Source organism: Tetrao urogallus (genome assembly GCF_951394365.1).
Source record: "Tetrao urogallus genome assembly, chromosome: 13".
NCBI lineage: Eukaryota > Metazoa > Chordata > Aves > Galliformes > Phasianidae > Tetrao > Tetrao urogallus.
The window spans coordinates 14,175,270-14,191,966 of NC_136826.1; the positions used below are offsets into that span (position 1 = coordinate 14,175,270).

Consider the following 16,697-nt stretch of genomic DNA (forward strand, 5'->3'; position numbering starts at 1 on the left):
CAGTGTAAGATGTGCATCCCTTGGAATGTCAGGAATGTGGGTTAGAATCCAAACTCTTCTTCCACAATAGGCCAGGAAGCAAAATAGCTCTGCAGGTCCCCAGGTTGCTTATACTCCACAGACCGCCTACTGCTGTAACACAGAGAACTGACAGCACCTGTGTCACTGAAGGGAAAACCATGTTACTCCAGCTGTGCTGCAGCACCCAGCTCAGCAAGCTGAGAGCTCAGACAGCAGAGGTGAGGTCCTTGCTGAAACCCAGTGCAGATGCGTGACATGTTTCATCTCAGTGACACGGTGACAGTGCAGGAGCACGACAGCTCCCCTCTTGTGGAGGCTGAGCTCTTGTTCTGCTCTTCTTTTCTCTCAGCAGTGGTAAACAAATGCAAGCAAAAGAAAACATTTTGTTCGCTCTAGAATTTTCACCTCAGAGCCAAACGAGGCCAATGCATTTCCAGCCTTTTTCATCTGACCTTTAAAGTCTGGGCAGAGAGATGGTTTCTGATTTTGTCTGACTGCATGAAGGTTGTGTGAGGCTGATTTCTTTCAGAGAGAGCATGAAATAGAGCAGAATTGAGCCCAAACCTGAGGAGCACTCAGAGCAGCCGTTGGGAGATGCTCCATTCCAGGGCAGGTGCTGGCACCCACTTGTTTCAGGAAGCATGCAGGCAGCCACAATGCTCTCACTTTGCAGTGTGATGCAGGTCTGACCAGGTTCCTGCTCCTGTGCTATATGTCAGACATCTTCTAGTTTTGTTCAACATCCCACTTGGCAAATTCTCTTCCAAGCCTTAAAGGGATCCCTGTATGTGTTTGTGCACGTGTGAGTGAGTGTGTGCTCTTCCTGCTAAGCTGCCCCTCACTTGGAGTGCCCAGAGGACAAAGCTCATGCACCCTCTGCTCCGACCAGCCAGGGCAGTGGCCTCTTGGCGGAGTTTGAGGCAGCTCTTTACATAGCACCTTGGGCCACACAGTTCTAATTTGCCTGATGAGAGTGCGTGGCTGAATGCTTGAGCTCTTGCAAGCTAGCGTAAGCATGTTAGCTGAAATGTGCAAGTTTTGTGTAAGTTCTGCTTAAAATGCCACTTGTCATGTTGCAGATGTAGCACAGCTGTTTGCACTGTTACTCATGCACTTTAATGATTGCAGCCACAGGCTTTATGTGAGCAGAATTATTATGCAGGGTCCGTTAAAGATAATGTTAATTTTTGCCTTTGAAATATAAAGCAGGGTCTACATTTACAACCAGCGATGCCAGCCAGCCTCATAGAACAGCTATTTTGTGCCCATGGAAAGCCATTTTGCAATGACAAAATAAGGACTCTAGAGACGATAACCGCTGGCCATGCTGTGATAATCAAGTGATAGATGACAGAAACGAGTCAAACCCTGTGGTCCTGCCTTAGACAGGGCTCTCACTGAAGCTAATGGGAGTTCAGCTTTCAGGGAGAACCACGGGAGTGTGCTGGTTTTTTCTTTCATGTTTTACAAATGTTACATGATTACAGGGAACAATGTGTTTCTTGGAATAAGATGCTTTAACATTAACATCATTCTTCATTACTTTATAGATGCTGCCCTGTGTAACACGCGAAAGTTTAGTTCCCCTTGAGTTAAGGGTGAACTGGTAGCATCCTGGTTTTGATGCTCTTGGAAGCTTTCAACTACGTGTTACAGAGAAATAGCACAATAGTTGGAGTTTTCCTGTACTATTCATCACATTCACAGAGCTCCACAGCTTCATCTGCACTGAATGGGACCGGTGTCCTAAGCAGCTTCTCATAGTCATAAAGGAAGCCATTCTCTGCTCTTTTCTTTCCCCCCACTATGGAAAGTACAGTGTTTCATTATTTTTACCTGCTGTTTTCCATGACATCCATCACGTTTCATCAGAGAAGTACACCTTGTATAGATGCTTGAAATTTCCTCTGCAGGTTGAAGGCTTTATCTACTTATTAGCTGACAACTGTTGAAGCTGATTGCAAATCAAAGAGTTGAGTTTTGGTAAACCAAAAACAAACAAAAAACCAACAACAAAGAAGCTGTATGTTCTGCTTAATTGATTTTATGGATGGATTTTTCTTAAAAACCTACTTCAGCTGTGTGAATGTAATGTTCTGTAAGAGCATCATCTGGCTGACTCACGTGGAAGATGCAATAATGCTACAGATCCTTTTTTTGCACTTAGGGTCTGAATCCAGCCCATTGCAGTCAGTCCCGTTGATTTCAGTGAGGTTTGGATCAGGTCGAACTGACAACTCAGGGTTGTCGCCAATCACTTTAGGGTCCCACAGTGTCCCAAGGCTGAAACCTGTATCTAGCAAGTGTTGAAGTTTACATTACATGTATGTACTTTTGGAACACGTGCCATAAATCAAAGTTAAATGTCCATGTTTGCACTAAGGATGTTCATGTGACAAGACTGTACTTTTCAGCATCTTTATCGATAATGCAGCAGTTGAATTTTCAAGGAAGAAAAGGAATATTGAATTCTCAGTTTAATTTTGTGTTTCTTTGTCTAGTTTTGCTTTTGTAGAACATAGGTACAGGAGGTTTGACTTTTGAGCAGATGTATGCAAAGAGCATCTGGCTGTTGAGAACAGGGTTGATAGTATGCATGCCTTACAGGATGTGCTCTGTCCCGTTGACGCAAAATGTTTTATGCCATGGACTGAAGGGGGACCTTTGTGTTCTGACTTTGATTTGTGAGCCATCAATTCTTAGATACAGTATCAAGCTGTTGAGTGTTTGAACACACTGAGTGTTTTCGGTGACCACTGTTGTATGGAGGAATGGTTGAACTGCTCCTTGGCCGTGGCTGCCCGGGGTTCCCCTGGGTTGGGTTGCCAGCGCAGGGGGCAGCCCCATACATCCCCAAAGCAGGACCACTGAGTCTGTGCTGAGGAACACTGCGAGGCTTGGAAAGATCCCAGTGTTCCTCAGCCATTGGGAATCAAACCAGGGAGGTTTTAAGTCACTGACGATTATTTCTGTCTGTTTTAAAGCTGGTCACAGTGCGCTCGCTAGGTGGAAAAGTAGGATTCTCTCAAGTTAGTATGGGGGTAATTTATAGTGGTAACTATTCTTGTGGTACCAGTACACATTTTGAGGTACAGCTGTAAATATTTGTCTCAAACATAGCACACATTGCATATGAAATGGTTTTAATCTTTTTTCTGTCTTCCATTGTTTTAAATTTAAGCTTTTATTAATTTATGAGATTGACTAGCTCTGCAATTCTGAATGTACAGTCTGGGATTTTTAACATTGGAAACTTTGCACATGACATGGTCTATTACCTTTAAGTATGCTGTTGAACTAGGCTCTTCATGTACATGTTATTATAAATTACAGTAGAGAGTTTTCTCTGACTGCAAGTTTAAATGAACTATATTGTATATGTACCTGTAAAAAAAAATGTGTTAAATCTATATTTAAAGATTAAAAAGTTGTTAAATAAATTCTTATGAGAATATGCAGTTCTGTCCAAAGACACCTCTGCTATGGCTCTGAAAAAATTCTGAGTGATGGCTTTATTTCATTTCTTTGGAGCAAATACAGCATTCACACACACGTTTTGATTTTAAAACGAGCAGTGACAGAGGCTGCCATCAGCTGCTGGCTGGATGTGATGGCGGTGAAATGAGCGAGGCTCAGTGCTTATCCTGAGGTCTGAAATAGCAGCTGCAGCCCAGCACCACTCGCTTTGCATCCCGATGGGACCACGCAGGCTGTGCCGGGACCACGTCCTCCATGTAGTGCTGCAGGGGAAGGGGACTGGTGGGCAGCCATGGGCGTGTGGAGCATGCAGGAATGCAGTCACGGCTAATTAGAAAGGCTTTTTATTTCCATATTGCCACACTTACACTGGGTTCTCTTCCAAGAGCAGAAATTAGTTCATATGGAAACAATGATCAAAACACAATGATTTCTGAGACCCCCTCCCCAGTCCCTCCAGCACATTTAGGTGAGCCTCGTGGTTTCCCTGATCCACTTCACATACTTGGCGACCTTGGTGTAAATGCCATACTTGCCCGGCTTGGCGCACTCCTCACCCCAGCTGGTGACCCCTGTCAGAAACCAGGTCTCCCCGATGCTGTTGGTGTAGGGCCCGCCACTGTCCCCCCCACACGTGTCCTTGCCCCCGGCCGTGTAGCCGGCACAGAACATGCTCTGCAGGATGGTGGTGGAGGTGCTCTTCAGACAGGTCACCCGGTCCACGAAGGGCACGGTGAGCACCTGCAGGATGACGGCGGAGCGGCCGCGGTACAGCATGCTGCCCCAGCCGCTCACCGTGCCCGGCCCGTTGCTCAGCAGGTTGTTGGTGAAGTCCCGGCTGCCGATGCAGATGGGGGTGACGTAGCTGTTGAAGGTGAGCGGCTGGTCCAGCTCCAGCAGAGCGATGTCATTGTGGTGCTTGTTCCTGGTGCGGTTGTAGGCGGGGTAAGGGAGGATTTTAACCACCTGCCGCCACTGCTCTGTGTGGTCGTCCTCCTGCGTGTTGTATTCACCTGTGGAGATAAAGGTGTGGGCTTGGTGACAGCCGTATCCTCCTGCTGCCATCTCAGTGCTCCCACAGCCCAGTCCCGCAGCCAGCAGCGTGGCACCAGGCCCGTAGCAGCGTGTATCGCCATCACACATGGCAGCCATCACCACAGATGATGAGAAATACAGAAATACAGACCGAGTGACTGCAGCCCAGAGGGTTTTGCCAAAGAGTGTGGCAACGTGTTCTCTGAAGTGAACACCCTCATGACAACGCTGCCCTAGCACCAAAGGGAAAGGTGCTCTACAATTACAAATCTCTGTTAAAAAACCACTGCTCATTAGCCACCTGCCCCTCTGCAGACCCACAGCTGGTGGGGCTGTAGGGGTAGCACTGCCCCATGGGTCCCTGTGCCCAGTTGCAGGGTGCAGCTGCCTGAGTGCCCGCAGATGGCTGCTTACCCCCCAGCCTGCGTGACAACAGGTGGAGGGAGAGGAATGCTGTGGGGCTTGGCTGGGGCATTTGGTGCTGAGCCGAGCCCCTGCCTCACCCACAGCCCGGTGATGCTGAGAGCAGGATGGCTTCTCTCAGCCCCAGAGGCACAGAGCGTTTAACCCATGCTGCAGCATTTCCCCATGCTCTGCTGTGATCTCCACAACATCCGATCTCCTCTAAGCAGCATCTGCAGCAGCGCCAGTTGTGTCCTGTGCCTGTGTGTGCCCGTGTGTGCCTGCAAGGAGCGACAGCACCCAGTAAAGAGGTGAGGCGGTGCTCCCGGCTGCCCAGTCGAGGTGGGGCTGGTGGCTGTGCTGCTGCTCTGATTGCTATGGGTTTGTTTTTTTGCTGCAGTAGCAGTGTGAGTGTCAGCTTTTTTGCAGACTGCGTTTCCACAATGTAAATGCAAGAAGTGGGGGAGACTTTGAGAGGGTTTTACTTGTGTGACAGCTGCTTGCTATTGCTGGGGACCCATAAATATGCTTCAGTGATGAAGGCAGAGAGGCAAAGAATTAGAGCTGAGAGCGCTTCTTCTATCTCTGCTATCACTCCGTGGGCCTCCCAGTATGCTATAAACAAAGCTGAACATTTAGCATGAATGGAGGTGAAGGATTCATGTGCTACCTGTGCACTGTGCATGGTGTGAGTACAAATCAAGCAGTTCCTGAAGCCCTGCAAAACCGTGTTGTGCTCACTTGATTTGCTACCTGCCCCATCTCCTACCCTGGAAAGAGAGCAGTGCTGCAGGGCGGTGTGCAGGCAGTGCATGGGGAGCTGGCTGACAGCAGAGCTGAGCTGGGAAGAGGAGGGAGCTGGTGTGCAGATGCAGTGAACACAAAACATCTGTCTGGGGGAAACGTGCTTTTCTGGGGGAAAGCGTTGCATTGAGAATTGTGTACTTTCTCATGTTTGTGGGTGCAGTGCTGAGTTTTGTGCCTGAAGGCAGGTAGGGAAATAAAGGAGCTATGTGCAAGCTGCAAGCCTCCTGTTGCCTGCACAGAGCAGGGCTCTGGTCCCACAGTACGAGCACCATGGCGCAGCACAGCTCACAGCCAGGGCTCAGCTGTGCTGCTGCAGAAGGTGAAGATGCAGATGGAGTCCTCTTGATAAGCCAATTTCTGTAGATACAAATTCAGTGTTTCAAGTTTCAGGTAGAATCTCATTTTTGTCAGTAATACAAGAAAGTGAGATTCTTCCCTGCCTCTTCTGAACATTGCCTGTAGCTGAGACCAGCTCCATCAGCGTGCTTCCTGCACTGGGTAATCATACTGGAGGGAAACAAGTAATTTGGGGAAGATAACTCTGCCATAGCTGTAAAACATGGCATTGCACTGCTTGCCAAAGCCCTGTGCTGAATGATCAGCAGGCAGCGTGGAACAGCTGGGTACCAGGAGTGGGGGGGGGGAAACACCATTTGTCAAGGAGAGATAAATTAGTTTTGCGAAGCTGCAGCACCCCATGCCTTGCAGCCAGGCCCTGCTGCCTCTCTGAGCTCCAACAGAACCTGCTGGAGGGGCATGCTGCCTCTGGGGCGACCCCCTGCAGTTGGGCTGAGCCGCTGGAGTCACTGAGCGGCGGTGCCACCCACAATGCTCACCTGCCACAGCCGTGACGTTGTCCCCTGGCTTCAGGCAGTGCGCTGCTGTCACCACCCATTTCTCATTGATAATGGACCCTCCGCAGAAGCCCAAACCGCTGCTGTCCACCAGATGAACCTGCAGGAGCAGAAGGAAACAGCAGCTGTGGGGTTTGTGCCAAGAGGGAGGTGCGGGGCGTGGGTTTGGCTGTAGGATAGGTTGTGTTCAATTGCACAGAGCTGGTGCTGCCCCAGCCATGCCAGGAGCTGCTCCCTGCTTGTCCCCATGCCCCCAGCCCTCTTTGCCCAGCGCTGTTCACACACTGTTGGTGCCATGCTGCACTTGCCCCTAGATGACCCCTGCTCCAGGCTGGGGGTCAGACAGCCCCAGCATAGGGCTCGATTTTTGGATAGTCCTGTGGAGAGCCAGGAGTTGGAGCCAATGACTCTTACCGGTCCCTTCCAACTCAGGGTATTCTATGATAAACTCCACTTTAATGCACTTTCCCAAATACGCTTCCATGCACACCTTGTAAGAGTGCTTTCCAATGACCAGAGAAACAGGAGCTAAGATGCTAAGTCCCTGTACCATACGAGCATCCGGTGCCCTCCTACTCACAGGACCCGAGCCAGGACATCCCTTACGCTAAAACTTCTAATTAAATCCATCAGCCGACTCGTTGAGCTGTACTGAAAAGATGGATTTCCTTTCTGTTTCACCCATTTTGTCCTTCCCACGCGGCACGGCATCCCGCCAGGCTTTCTCCTTCCCTCCCTGCAGCCGCTGGCGCCGCTCCCGCAGCGGCAGCCCCCCGCTCGGCCGTTCCCAGCCGCCAGCCACGGGATGGCAGCACCGCTCGCTGCTCGCAGCCTGGCCCGCTGGCCGATGCTGGCTTTCTAGGACTCTTTCCTGAGCCCTGCAGCCATCCCGGGCCCTGGGGAGCGCACAGCATCCCTCCTGCGTGCTGCCTGACCTCTGCGGGATGGGCACCCTCACCTGCCAGGTGACCAAAGGGAGAGCAAAATAATTTGGGAGGATTGTGTCCGGTGAGGTGGAGGTCCTCGTGAGCGCAGCCAGCCTCAGTGGGCTCATAGTAAGTGAATATGCTTTTGTTGTGGGTGCTGATTTATTAGGTTTAGATTTCTGGTACTCCTCCTGGCTGACCTGCGTGAATGGGCCCTATGGGTCATTGCCACAATCAGCACTGGTCTGTGCCAGGGCTTGCAAGAGAACAGAATCAGAATATTACTTTGAAAAGAGATTTCCAATCCATTCAGAAAGGCTTCATCAAAAATGGAGCTGTGTAGCCCTTTGCCAAGCATGCTGAATCCTCTCTGACTTTTAGTTGTTTGCCAGGATAGACTCCCAGTCTGAAATTTTGCTGCTGTGGCATAAATCCATCTGCAGAGAGAAGCTGCATTCCTATGAGATGGGAGCTCTCGTACCAAAGCAGCCTCGGAGGCAGGTTTCAATGCGATGGAAGGTGAGCATGGATGCAGAGGGAGCTAATGGCCGTGGCTGACGGGGGCACGTGGGAGCAGCCCATACCTGCCATGGCAGCTGGCCCTTCACACTGTCGTATCCCCCGACCACACGGGTGTCATTCTTAGTTATCGGCACGATCCTGGCAGGGGCGGCGGTGGTGGTGATGGTGGTGGTGGTGGCGGTGGGGAGGAAGGGGGGCAGCTCTGTGATGTCGAGCGCTTCGTCGTGAGCGTCGTCCTCATCGTGGGCCGTGATGTTCCAGCGCTCAATGGTGTTTTCGGTGCGGGTGACCTTTCCTCTCATCTCCGGAGCTGTGATCCTCCCGCAGGGATATGGCACTGGAGGAGAAGTGGATGAGGTTATGCCTGGCAGTGCAATGACTCGGAGTGTCACAGCAAGGGAAGGAGCAGGCGAGGAGATGCGTGTGAATGAAATGATCGGTGCCCAAAGCGTCCATACAGACAATTTGCAAGAGCAACAAAAGCAGAATGGGTTTTAGATGTGAATTGTGAGCTACTTTTATAAAGAAGGAAGCTTGCAAGACAGAGGGCACGCTGGACAGGGCGGCACAGCTGTGCCTTTATTTAGCAGAGCACAGGGGAGCGTGCCTGGGAGCTGTGTGCTGGGCAGCCCGGCTGTTGGCTGACATTTCTGCAGCTAGTTGCTCCAGAACAATGAATGTCCAGCTGGGAGAGGGCAGGAAATAATATCTGCCAGTTGTACAGATAATCCTGCTTGGCACCAAGGTGAGGAAAACATTAATAAACTCATGCTTGAGTTTAGATTTTCCTGTTAATGAAGACCTCATCTGTGGGCTCATTTCAGCTGAGCTCTTCCTGTTTCTCTCCTATGCAATGTGTGCCGAGTTCCTGCTGATAGTGGCAGTCAAAATAGTAAATAGCATCAGGCATTGTCTTTGATCGGAAAAGCTTTTGACAGCACTGTGCAAACAAACATTGGTGTAAAATCAGATGTGAGCATGGCCTGCAGAGATTTCACATTTGCTTAAAAAGTCCACCTTAGGAGTAGGGCTCCAGTAAGTGCTCAGTGAGGGAAAGCACTATCAGGAGGCTGGGTTGGGAATGAAGGCTTCAGAGCCAAGAAACGTTAAGCTTTTGCAGGAAGAGTAATTACCCAACCTGAAGGATGGTGTTATTGCTAGCAGTGAAACTTTCTGGTGCAAAGAATGTATCTCCGTTAGCAGAAAGCAAAGAAAGTATCTCAGGCTGAGAGTCTGATTGCTGAAAGCCAGACCTTCAGGAGTTCAACCCATTCCTGTGCAGGCTCCTACCTGCCAGCCAGGTGGCATATCAGCTACACTCATATGTTGGATATATGATGGTACCAAATGTTACACTGAGCTTAATTGATAACATTTTTTTCTCTTCTCAGTCTCCTCTCCTCTGCTGAGTGTGCGTGGCTCAATGAACTTGCTGTGTTGGGTTGGGATTGAACAAGCTGGTGTTGTTTGAGCTGTTTTAACAGCCTGGGAGTGGGGAAAACTCAGGGAATATGATTTACAGGATGAAAGATATTCTGTTGTCCCATAATAATCTGGGACATCCTGGGTGGAGGATCAGTAATGAAGTAGTAGCTATTGGAAGAAATAGCTCAGCTAGCTCAGGTTGAATGGCCATCTGTGTATAGCCAAGCATAATAGTTATGTCTCCAGAAAATTACTGATCCACATCTGGAAATATGAGATATGCCTTTGTGAGCAGCCCTCTGAAACAGGCATTTGCCTTCTGTGTGAAATTCCGGACACCTGAACTCCTCTCTATGCACCTAGGCTAAAGAAAGGATGCTTAGACAGTGTCTTCCACGTGCAGCCTCACATCTGCCATTGGGAAACTGCAGCGTCAGGCTCTTCACATCTGCTAAGCAAGTGAACAAGGTTGGCTTCCAACAGAGCATCTAAATTCTCTGAGATTCTTAAACCCAGGAGAAGACCTTGGAAGCTTTAACCCAACTCTCTTAGAATGCATTAAGGTTTAACCTGCAGGTTTACAGGACTTTCCATCTTCATGAAGCTTGTAGCCACTGGCACAGGAGCACACAGCCTTCTGCGGTGGGTCATGCCTGCAGAAGTGCTCACAGCCCCCATTTTTCGTAGCACAAGTAGAGTCTGAAAGAAATAAAAATGAGATGCTGAAAGCTCTTTGACATTGTCCTGTGGCAGCTGTAGGGACCTGGCCTTTGGCCTTTGGCCTCAGCCTGTGGCTGCCTACAGCTGTGCCAGACTGTGCTTGGTGTCCTCTTGCAAATCCCCACCCTATTCATGGTGAGGGAGTGCTGAGCACCTCTTTGGGACAGCAGGGTAAGGAAATGGCCATGAGGTCCTACAGGAAGTGCTGCTGAGCCCCAGCAATCCCTGCATATCAATCCCAGTGCAGTTGGAGCCACTCAGCCCTGCGGAGTCATCCGAAATTTGGCAGCCCCAAAGGACTGCTGTAAATATTTGGTTAAGAGCCACGTGATTTCCCCACTATTGTGCTCCCCTCCAACCCCTGTGCTTACGGAAATCCAGCTGTAGTGCAGGTGCCAGCAGAGAGCACCCCGTGTCCTTTAGGTGCCTCAGGAAAGCTTTGTCTTAGGATTACTGCTGGGCTCTGAATTTGAAACTACATGCAAACCACATGCTCTTCCTGACACACCAATAGATCGGTGCAGCCTGGGGTGGAGGACCCATTTCAGTCAGACTGCTTTCAGCATCCGTAGGGCAGCCATGGCTCGGTGAGCATCCCAGTGCACAGCAGGTGCCTCTTCCCACCCCTCACTGCTGCCCCTCCATCCCTCAGAGGTGGAAATCCACCCATCTGCAGGCACCCTTTTAATTCTCAGTGAGTTTTCAGATCTCTTCACAGCAGATTAACTCCACTCCCACCTCCTCAAGGACACCTCCCTTCCTGTAGTCATTTTAATGCCATCATTTACTATTTTTACAGAGATCCTTTTCACGCCTCACTTCAGGCGCTATTTTTGTTTCTGTCTCGCTTCCATGAGAAATCTGCAGCGAGCCTATTTAAATTTGATGCAGCTTTGAAATGCTCTTTTTAACGTACGCTCCTCTCTTGCCAGAGCAGAAGCACAACTAGAAAGAGAATCTTTTATTAGTGCAGTGAGTCTAGCACATTATGCGAGTCGCACAGCCTCTGATTATATTATAAATATAAGAGCTGAATATCCCTCTTGCTTAAATTATCAGCTGTTTGGTTTTCATAGACTCCTCAAGCCATCAGGAAAATATTTGCCTTTTGTTTGCCTTTAGAATCAAGGTTGCTGGTAGTAATTAGGACTACTATGTTAGCAGGGGGCCGTGGCAGGGAGGTTGCCATGGTCCTGCCACACTCAGCATCTGGTGTGAGGATGGAAAGGAATGAGAGCGCATGGGGTGAGTGAGCCCCATGTAAGAGCATCTTGGTGCTCTGAAGGGGATGGCAGAGGAGGGAGACATCTGCTCCTAAACCCTAAAGCACATCCCTCACGGTCCTGCTGCTGCAGGCTAAATGAGCACATTCATACAATGTCTTACAGCAAGGTGCAGCGTGTCTGAAACAGCCCTTGATTAGGATGAAAATCGTTATGCCCACTTTGATCAGATGGGATTTCAAAGAAGGCAGAACAAGCACAAGACATGCCCCTTGTACATACCTATCTCGCAGTTTCTGCCTCCATACCCAGGTGGGCACATGCACTCATAGGAGCTTACTCCATCCTTGCACACGGCTCCATTTTTGCATGGATTGGAGTTACACTGATCTCCATCTTTGAGAGAAGACAGGAGAATTAACAAACACGAGTGTCCACCACGTCTGGTGGTGGCCAAGTGCAAGTCTGCTGTTGAAGACAAGCAGGAGGCTGCATGCCTTCCATCTTTGTGGTAGGAAACAAGCGCAACTGTGGCACACAATTGCACAACAAGCAGCGTCAGCACTGGGGGAACATCAGCAGCAGTGCTTAATCCAAAGGCCCAATTATGTAAACTGTCTCCTATTGGGTTAGTTCTACTTTTTTCATCTCACTTATGTGACATCTCAGCAGGATCTCATGTCCTGGCTTGGTTGCACAGCTGAAGTTCAAAGACTTGTCTCATCGAGAGTGGTTGGGTTTTACTCATCTGAATTTGTTTGAACACTGCTGTCCCTCTGTGTGTGTTGGGTCTGGAGACCTCTTTGAATACTAGGGCTGTGAGCCTACGTCATTGGTTTCTTTCTAAACATTTCACTACTATTAGCAGGTCTCTATTTTTTCTTAATGTGCCAAGGCTTTTATTCACCCAGTTGCCTGCATTTGAGAAACGAAGGAGTAGAAATGACTGATATTGCAAAGTCGGTGGTCTGGAGTAAAGAGTAAAAAAGCAACATTAAATCACAGGAAAGGGCATTTTGAAATGGCAATGCAACAGCAGTAAGGAACAGGCATGTCCTACCAGCACACCTGGCCGTTAACAATGCCTTGAGGAAGGTGCTGGAATGCAGAAGGCAGCCTGCAAACAAAGACAGAATGGGACTGTCTTGCTTAAGGCGTGATGTTGGGGTTGGCACAGATGGTTTGGAGGGGTTTGGTAGCTCAGGTGTGAGCAGTGAGATCCTGTAAACTGAGCAGTAGGGCAGGTCTCTGGATGACAGTGAATAGATGGTATTCATTATTTCTGGGGGGCTAATTGGTTCCAGTAACAGAGAAATAAATGCAGTGTTGAATTTCATCAGTTGGTTTTTCTAGTGAAAATGCTAAGTTACAGCCTGAAGCAGTGATTGAGCACCTGGTGGGAAGGCAGAGCCAGCCCAGGAGCTCAGGTGTATGCAGTGCACCTGAGTGACTGGGAAGGATGGAGCCAGGATCCACCCCTCCCCAAACCTCATCTAAGGGTTGGCAGTGGAGGTGAGGGAATCTAGTTGGAGATCCCTGCATACCTGAAGCCTTCTGAAGGTAAGCAGCTTCTTTCCTTTATTTCTGTGCGCGTGGTTGTTGCATTTGAGCAAATCCTCACTTGCTGCAGCCTAGGACCTTGCTGCTGTGCTTTCCATCGCGTTACAGTTTTTCAGAGGACAGTCCTGCAGTGCAGGACTGCATAACTTCCAAATAATCTGAATTATTGAAGGATTTCTAGTGAGATGTTCTGGGTGCTTTGCCAGTCTACGAAGCAGTTCAGTTATCAAAATGTACTTAAAATTTGTTTTAGATGTTTTAGTGGGCATTAAAATCTTTTTGGTAAGGAGTCATCGGGATTTGGGGTTGAAAAGGAGGAAATAAATGCTGGGGGGGGAAAAAAAAAGGTAGAGAAGCAAAGCCTTGGGACCACTGGTGTGAACTGCAAACAGCTGTTTGCTGTGACCATATTGAGGGTCCATTTAGTGTGGCATTTCCAGGGGTTCGTACTGAGCCTGCGTGAGGCTGTGTTCTATCTGGAGATCTCCGCTTGAGAACAGAGCGTTTACTACTTGGAGGGGTGTTACCTCTTACCATCTTGCTCTGCTCTGTGCTGCAGCTGAAAACAGAAGCCCAGAAGGTGACCTGGCCTCACTGTGTGAACTACTTTTATTTCCTTTTCCAGTGAGATTTGTGCTGTTTGTTCCAAAAAACCCTGCTTCTGTATAGAAGAGGCTAAGTAATCTTTTTTTCCTTGTGTTTCTTATACAAATGGGATGGGCATAGGCTGAGCAACCACAGTGTTCAGTGTGTGACTCTGTGATAAAACAATTCCTAAATGCTGAAAAATATTTCTTTCCATAAGCCTCTGGTTATGCACTGAGAGATGAATGTTATGCGTGTGGATGTGAAGAATGCAGCTCTTACCAATGTATATTTTCCAAAATTCCATCTGCAAAGGAGAAAAAAAATAATTCCCTTGGTTTCTGTTTCCTGGGCTTAAAGGAGTGGCTCTAAAGTTTAAAGGCTTGAAGGGAAGCAACTGCCTCAGTAGTCCCAGTGGTGAGCACCCACCCCCTAACGAGGTTTCCCAGCCCAACAGATGGATTGTGAATGATCTCCAAGGGGTGATGGGGTTGCCCTTGCTCTTCAGTCCTCCCCCGTCTGTGCTTCACCCCAGCACTCCATACAGATGAGGTCCAGATGAAGGCTTTTGGCTGTTTTGCAGCAGGGTTACTCACTGTTTTCTCTGTGTTCTCAAACACTTCTCGGGCTTCTTCAAAGCTGCATTTTTCTTCTATGCATTCTCTCTCGAGGTTCCCAGGAATAAACTCTTCCAGCCTGTTTGAATTGCCTCGCCTTGTCCTGCTCAGAACTGTGTTCGCCTCTTTGTTCTCAATAAAGACTGCAATTGGAAAAGAAAGACAGGCTGCAGAGTGGCCATGGAGCTGGCAGCAGGGCTCTGCTCTTCCACAAAACCCTTCTCATGAGTTCATCATCCCCCATTGCCCCACGGCCAGTGAAGTTTCGGGAGCATTACTGCCTACTTTAGGTTTCTTTGGTGTCTAATTTAACTGCCGAACCAAAGCTGGGGAACCCGGAGTCAAAGCAGTTGGTAGGTGAAACTGGCTGATGGCAGGGTGATTAGGAGCACTGAAGTTTAGCAGATGGTGTGAATTCCTCCTATCACAGATAGGACTGAACTGGAATAAGCTATTAAAGAAGGAAAAACCAAAGGTTTTCTCATGCTGCTGCTTAGAGACATCTTGTTTGAACACAGAAATTGAGGCAAGGTGGTGTGAACACTGCTAACTCCAGACTGCTGGCCCAAGGACCAGAGGGGATGTCCAGGTTGTCACCAGCTTTTCAATGCGGCCACCTGGTGACGTGGTCCATCGTGCTGCTACCACATGTGCTCTCCCAGCCAGCACTGACCTTGCTCCCCAGGTTGGAGGAAGCATTTCTGTCTCTGTGCCAATGCAGCGCTAATTGTTTTTGCAACGATTTTAATCGCTATAAAGGGAGCTTGCACCTTTGCCTTCCTCATGCTTTCAGTTAAAAAGAATTGTTTGGCACTAGATATTATTGATGGGTGAAAAACTCTGGCTTGGTTTAAACAATGCAGCTTCCACGGGCTGTCTGATCCCCTCCCATCTGCAAGACTGGGGCTTATATGTGGTATATGAAAGTCACTGGAAAGTCACTCTCTTCCCTCCAGCATGTGTCACAACCTCTGGCGTGAGCCCAAGCTGGGCTGAAAAGGTTGGATTGAGCGAGATGGAGCAGCCTTCATTGGTTTTGTAGCCCTGTTGGGTTCTCCTTGAGGTTAGTGCCTGGGGAACCAGACATGGGCACAGCTGCATGCCTCTGATTGTGGCTGCATTTCATTAGGTCTGCTTCATTTCTTCTTGGTGGAACATGCTAGGCAACTGCCATAATTAACCCATTTAATGGGGAGATCTCATTTTAATGAAAACAACTTCACCTCCATCAGACCCATCTTGACTTTCCTGATGTTTACTAATCCCGCATTCTGCTTTATAGGCAGAACTTGATTTGAACTGAAAGTGGCAGGCTCATGGGGTCGCACGCAAGGTGCTTGCCCTGGCTGGAAATGATCCTCCCACCAAGCATATGCTCATGTGTGGCTTAGCAGCTTCTAAATCAGTACCTGGAAAAGTGAGGGGGTGTTTGGGCTGGCGATGAGACCTGTCCTGTCACCCGAGTATTAAATTGTCTAGGAAATACACATGGGTGGATGGTGACTCTGTTCACTTTCCATTGATAAGCAAACACTTTAGAAAAGCACCTCTTTTTTTTCTTCCTTGTTATACCTGTTACTTGCAATGTTTTAATAAAAGAAGAAAGGCCTTGCACCAGCCAAGTACTCGCACTGGAAGTGAACCAGGCTCTGCTGGAACTGTTGCTGCTACAGATCAATCATGCAGCAGCCTGCATTACTATGTGTGATTACCCACATCCATCAACTACTCTATCGTGTCTACAGTTTTGGCTGTACCTTACAGTCTTTGTTAAATGCATGCTGGGTTTGTCTTTAAACATTTCCCACACGGCAAGCCCAATGACTGTTCTATGGATGTCAGTGCTGTATTCCAGGAAAAAGTGATGGCATGCAGAAGCTGTGGCTGTTACTCCACCAGTGACATGTTCCCTGCTTTCCCTTTTGTGTGTGGGTGCATGTGCTCTAAATGGCTGAATCGAGCTCTGAAAGCTGTATGATTTCAAGAGAAATCCCATTCTTAAAATTAATCCCTGTGAAACTTTCTGTGTAAAAATCAGCATAAAAGCTGGGGAAAAAAAAAAACAAAACCCAACCAAAAACAAAAAGCAGAGCTTCAAATACAGGAACTCTAAAATGCTGCAGTTCCGCTGATCCCTTATCTCTCATGAGACAGCACAAGTTGTCCCACTGTGAACTGACAAACGGACCCTCTATGTGTGCCAGTAACCCCCACCCCCAGGAGCAAAGGATTTCCTAGGTTTTAAAATGAACCCACCTGTACTTTCGGCACCAAGAAAAGCTTCCAGAAGACAAAAGGAGAATATGAGGGGGATTTTTGCCATCTTCCTCCCACTGCCCAAACCTAGGAACAAATTGTTCGGGTGGTGGAGCTCGGTCAATAGTTCCAAAGTGCAAGCTCCTGTTTATTTGCTCTGGGTAACCCTTTAATTTAAGGTCCCCAGATGTGCCATTGCTGAGCCTTGGAATGACAGTGAGGGTGTTATTTGAGGGGACGCATCCATGCTGAAGAAATGTATTAGTT

At 48.6% G+C, this 16,697-nt stretch overlaps 2 protein-coding genes across 2 annotated transcripts in view; one reads left to right on the plus strand and one right to left on the minus strand.

Moving 5' to 3' along the window:
• The window catches only part of MCF2 (MCF.2 cell line derived transforming sequence), a gene marked incomplete at both ends in the record, with an annotated part of 47,166 nt that extends 45,554 nt beyond the window's left edge, over positions 1 to 1,612 (plus strand). Inside the window, one exon of the mRNA XM_079541912.1 lies at positions 1,572 to 1,612. Within this exon, the coding sequence (XP_079398038.1) occupies positions 1,572 to 1,612 (41 nt within the window). The remainder of the gene's footprint in view (positions 1 to 1,571) is intronic.
• Positions 1,613 to 3,963: 2,351 nt separating this feature from the next.
• F9 (coagulation factor IX) lies at positions 3,964 to 16,497 on the minus strand (the record flags this gene model as incomplete). Its single annotated transcript, XM_079542073.1, has 8 exons — positions 3,964 to 4,511; positions 6,579 to 6,696; positions 8,107 to 8,381; positions 10,040 to 10,168; positions 11,695 to 11,808; positions 13,840 to 13,864; positions 14,154 to 14,317; positions 16,431 to 16,497. 8 exons carry the CDS (start codon positions 16,495 to 16,497, stop codon positions 3,964 to 3,966), a joined length of 1,440 nt encoding a protein of 479 aa, XP_079398199.1.
• Between the last annotated feature and the right edge of the window lie 200 nt (positions 16,498 to 16,697).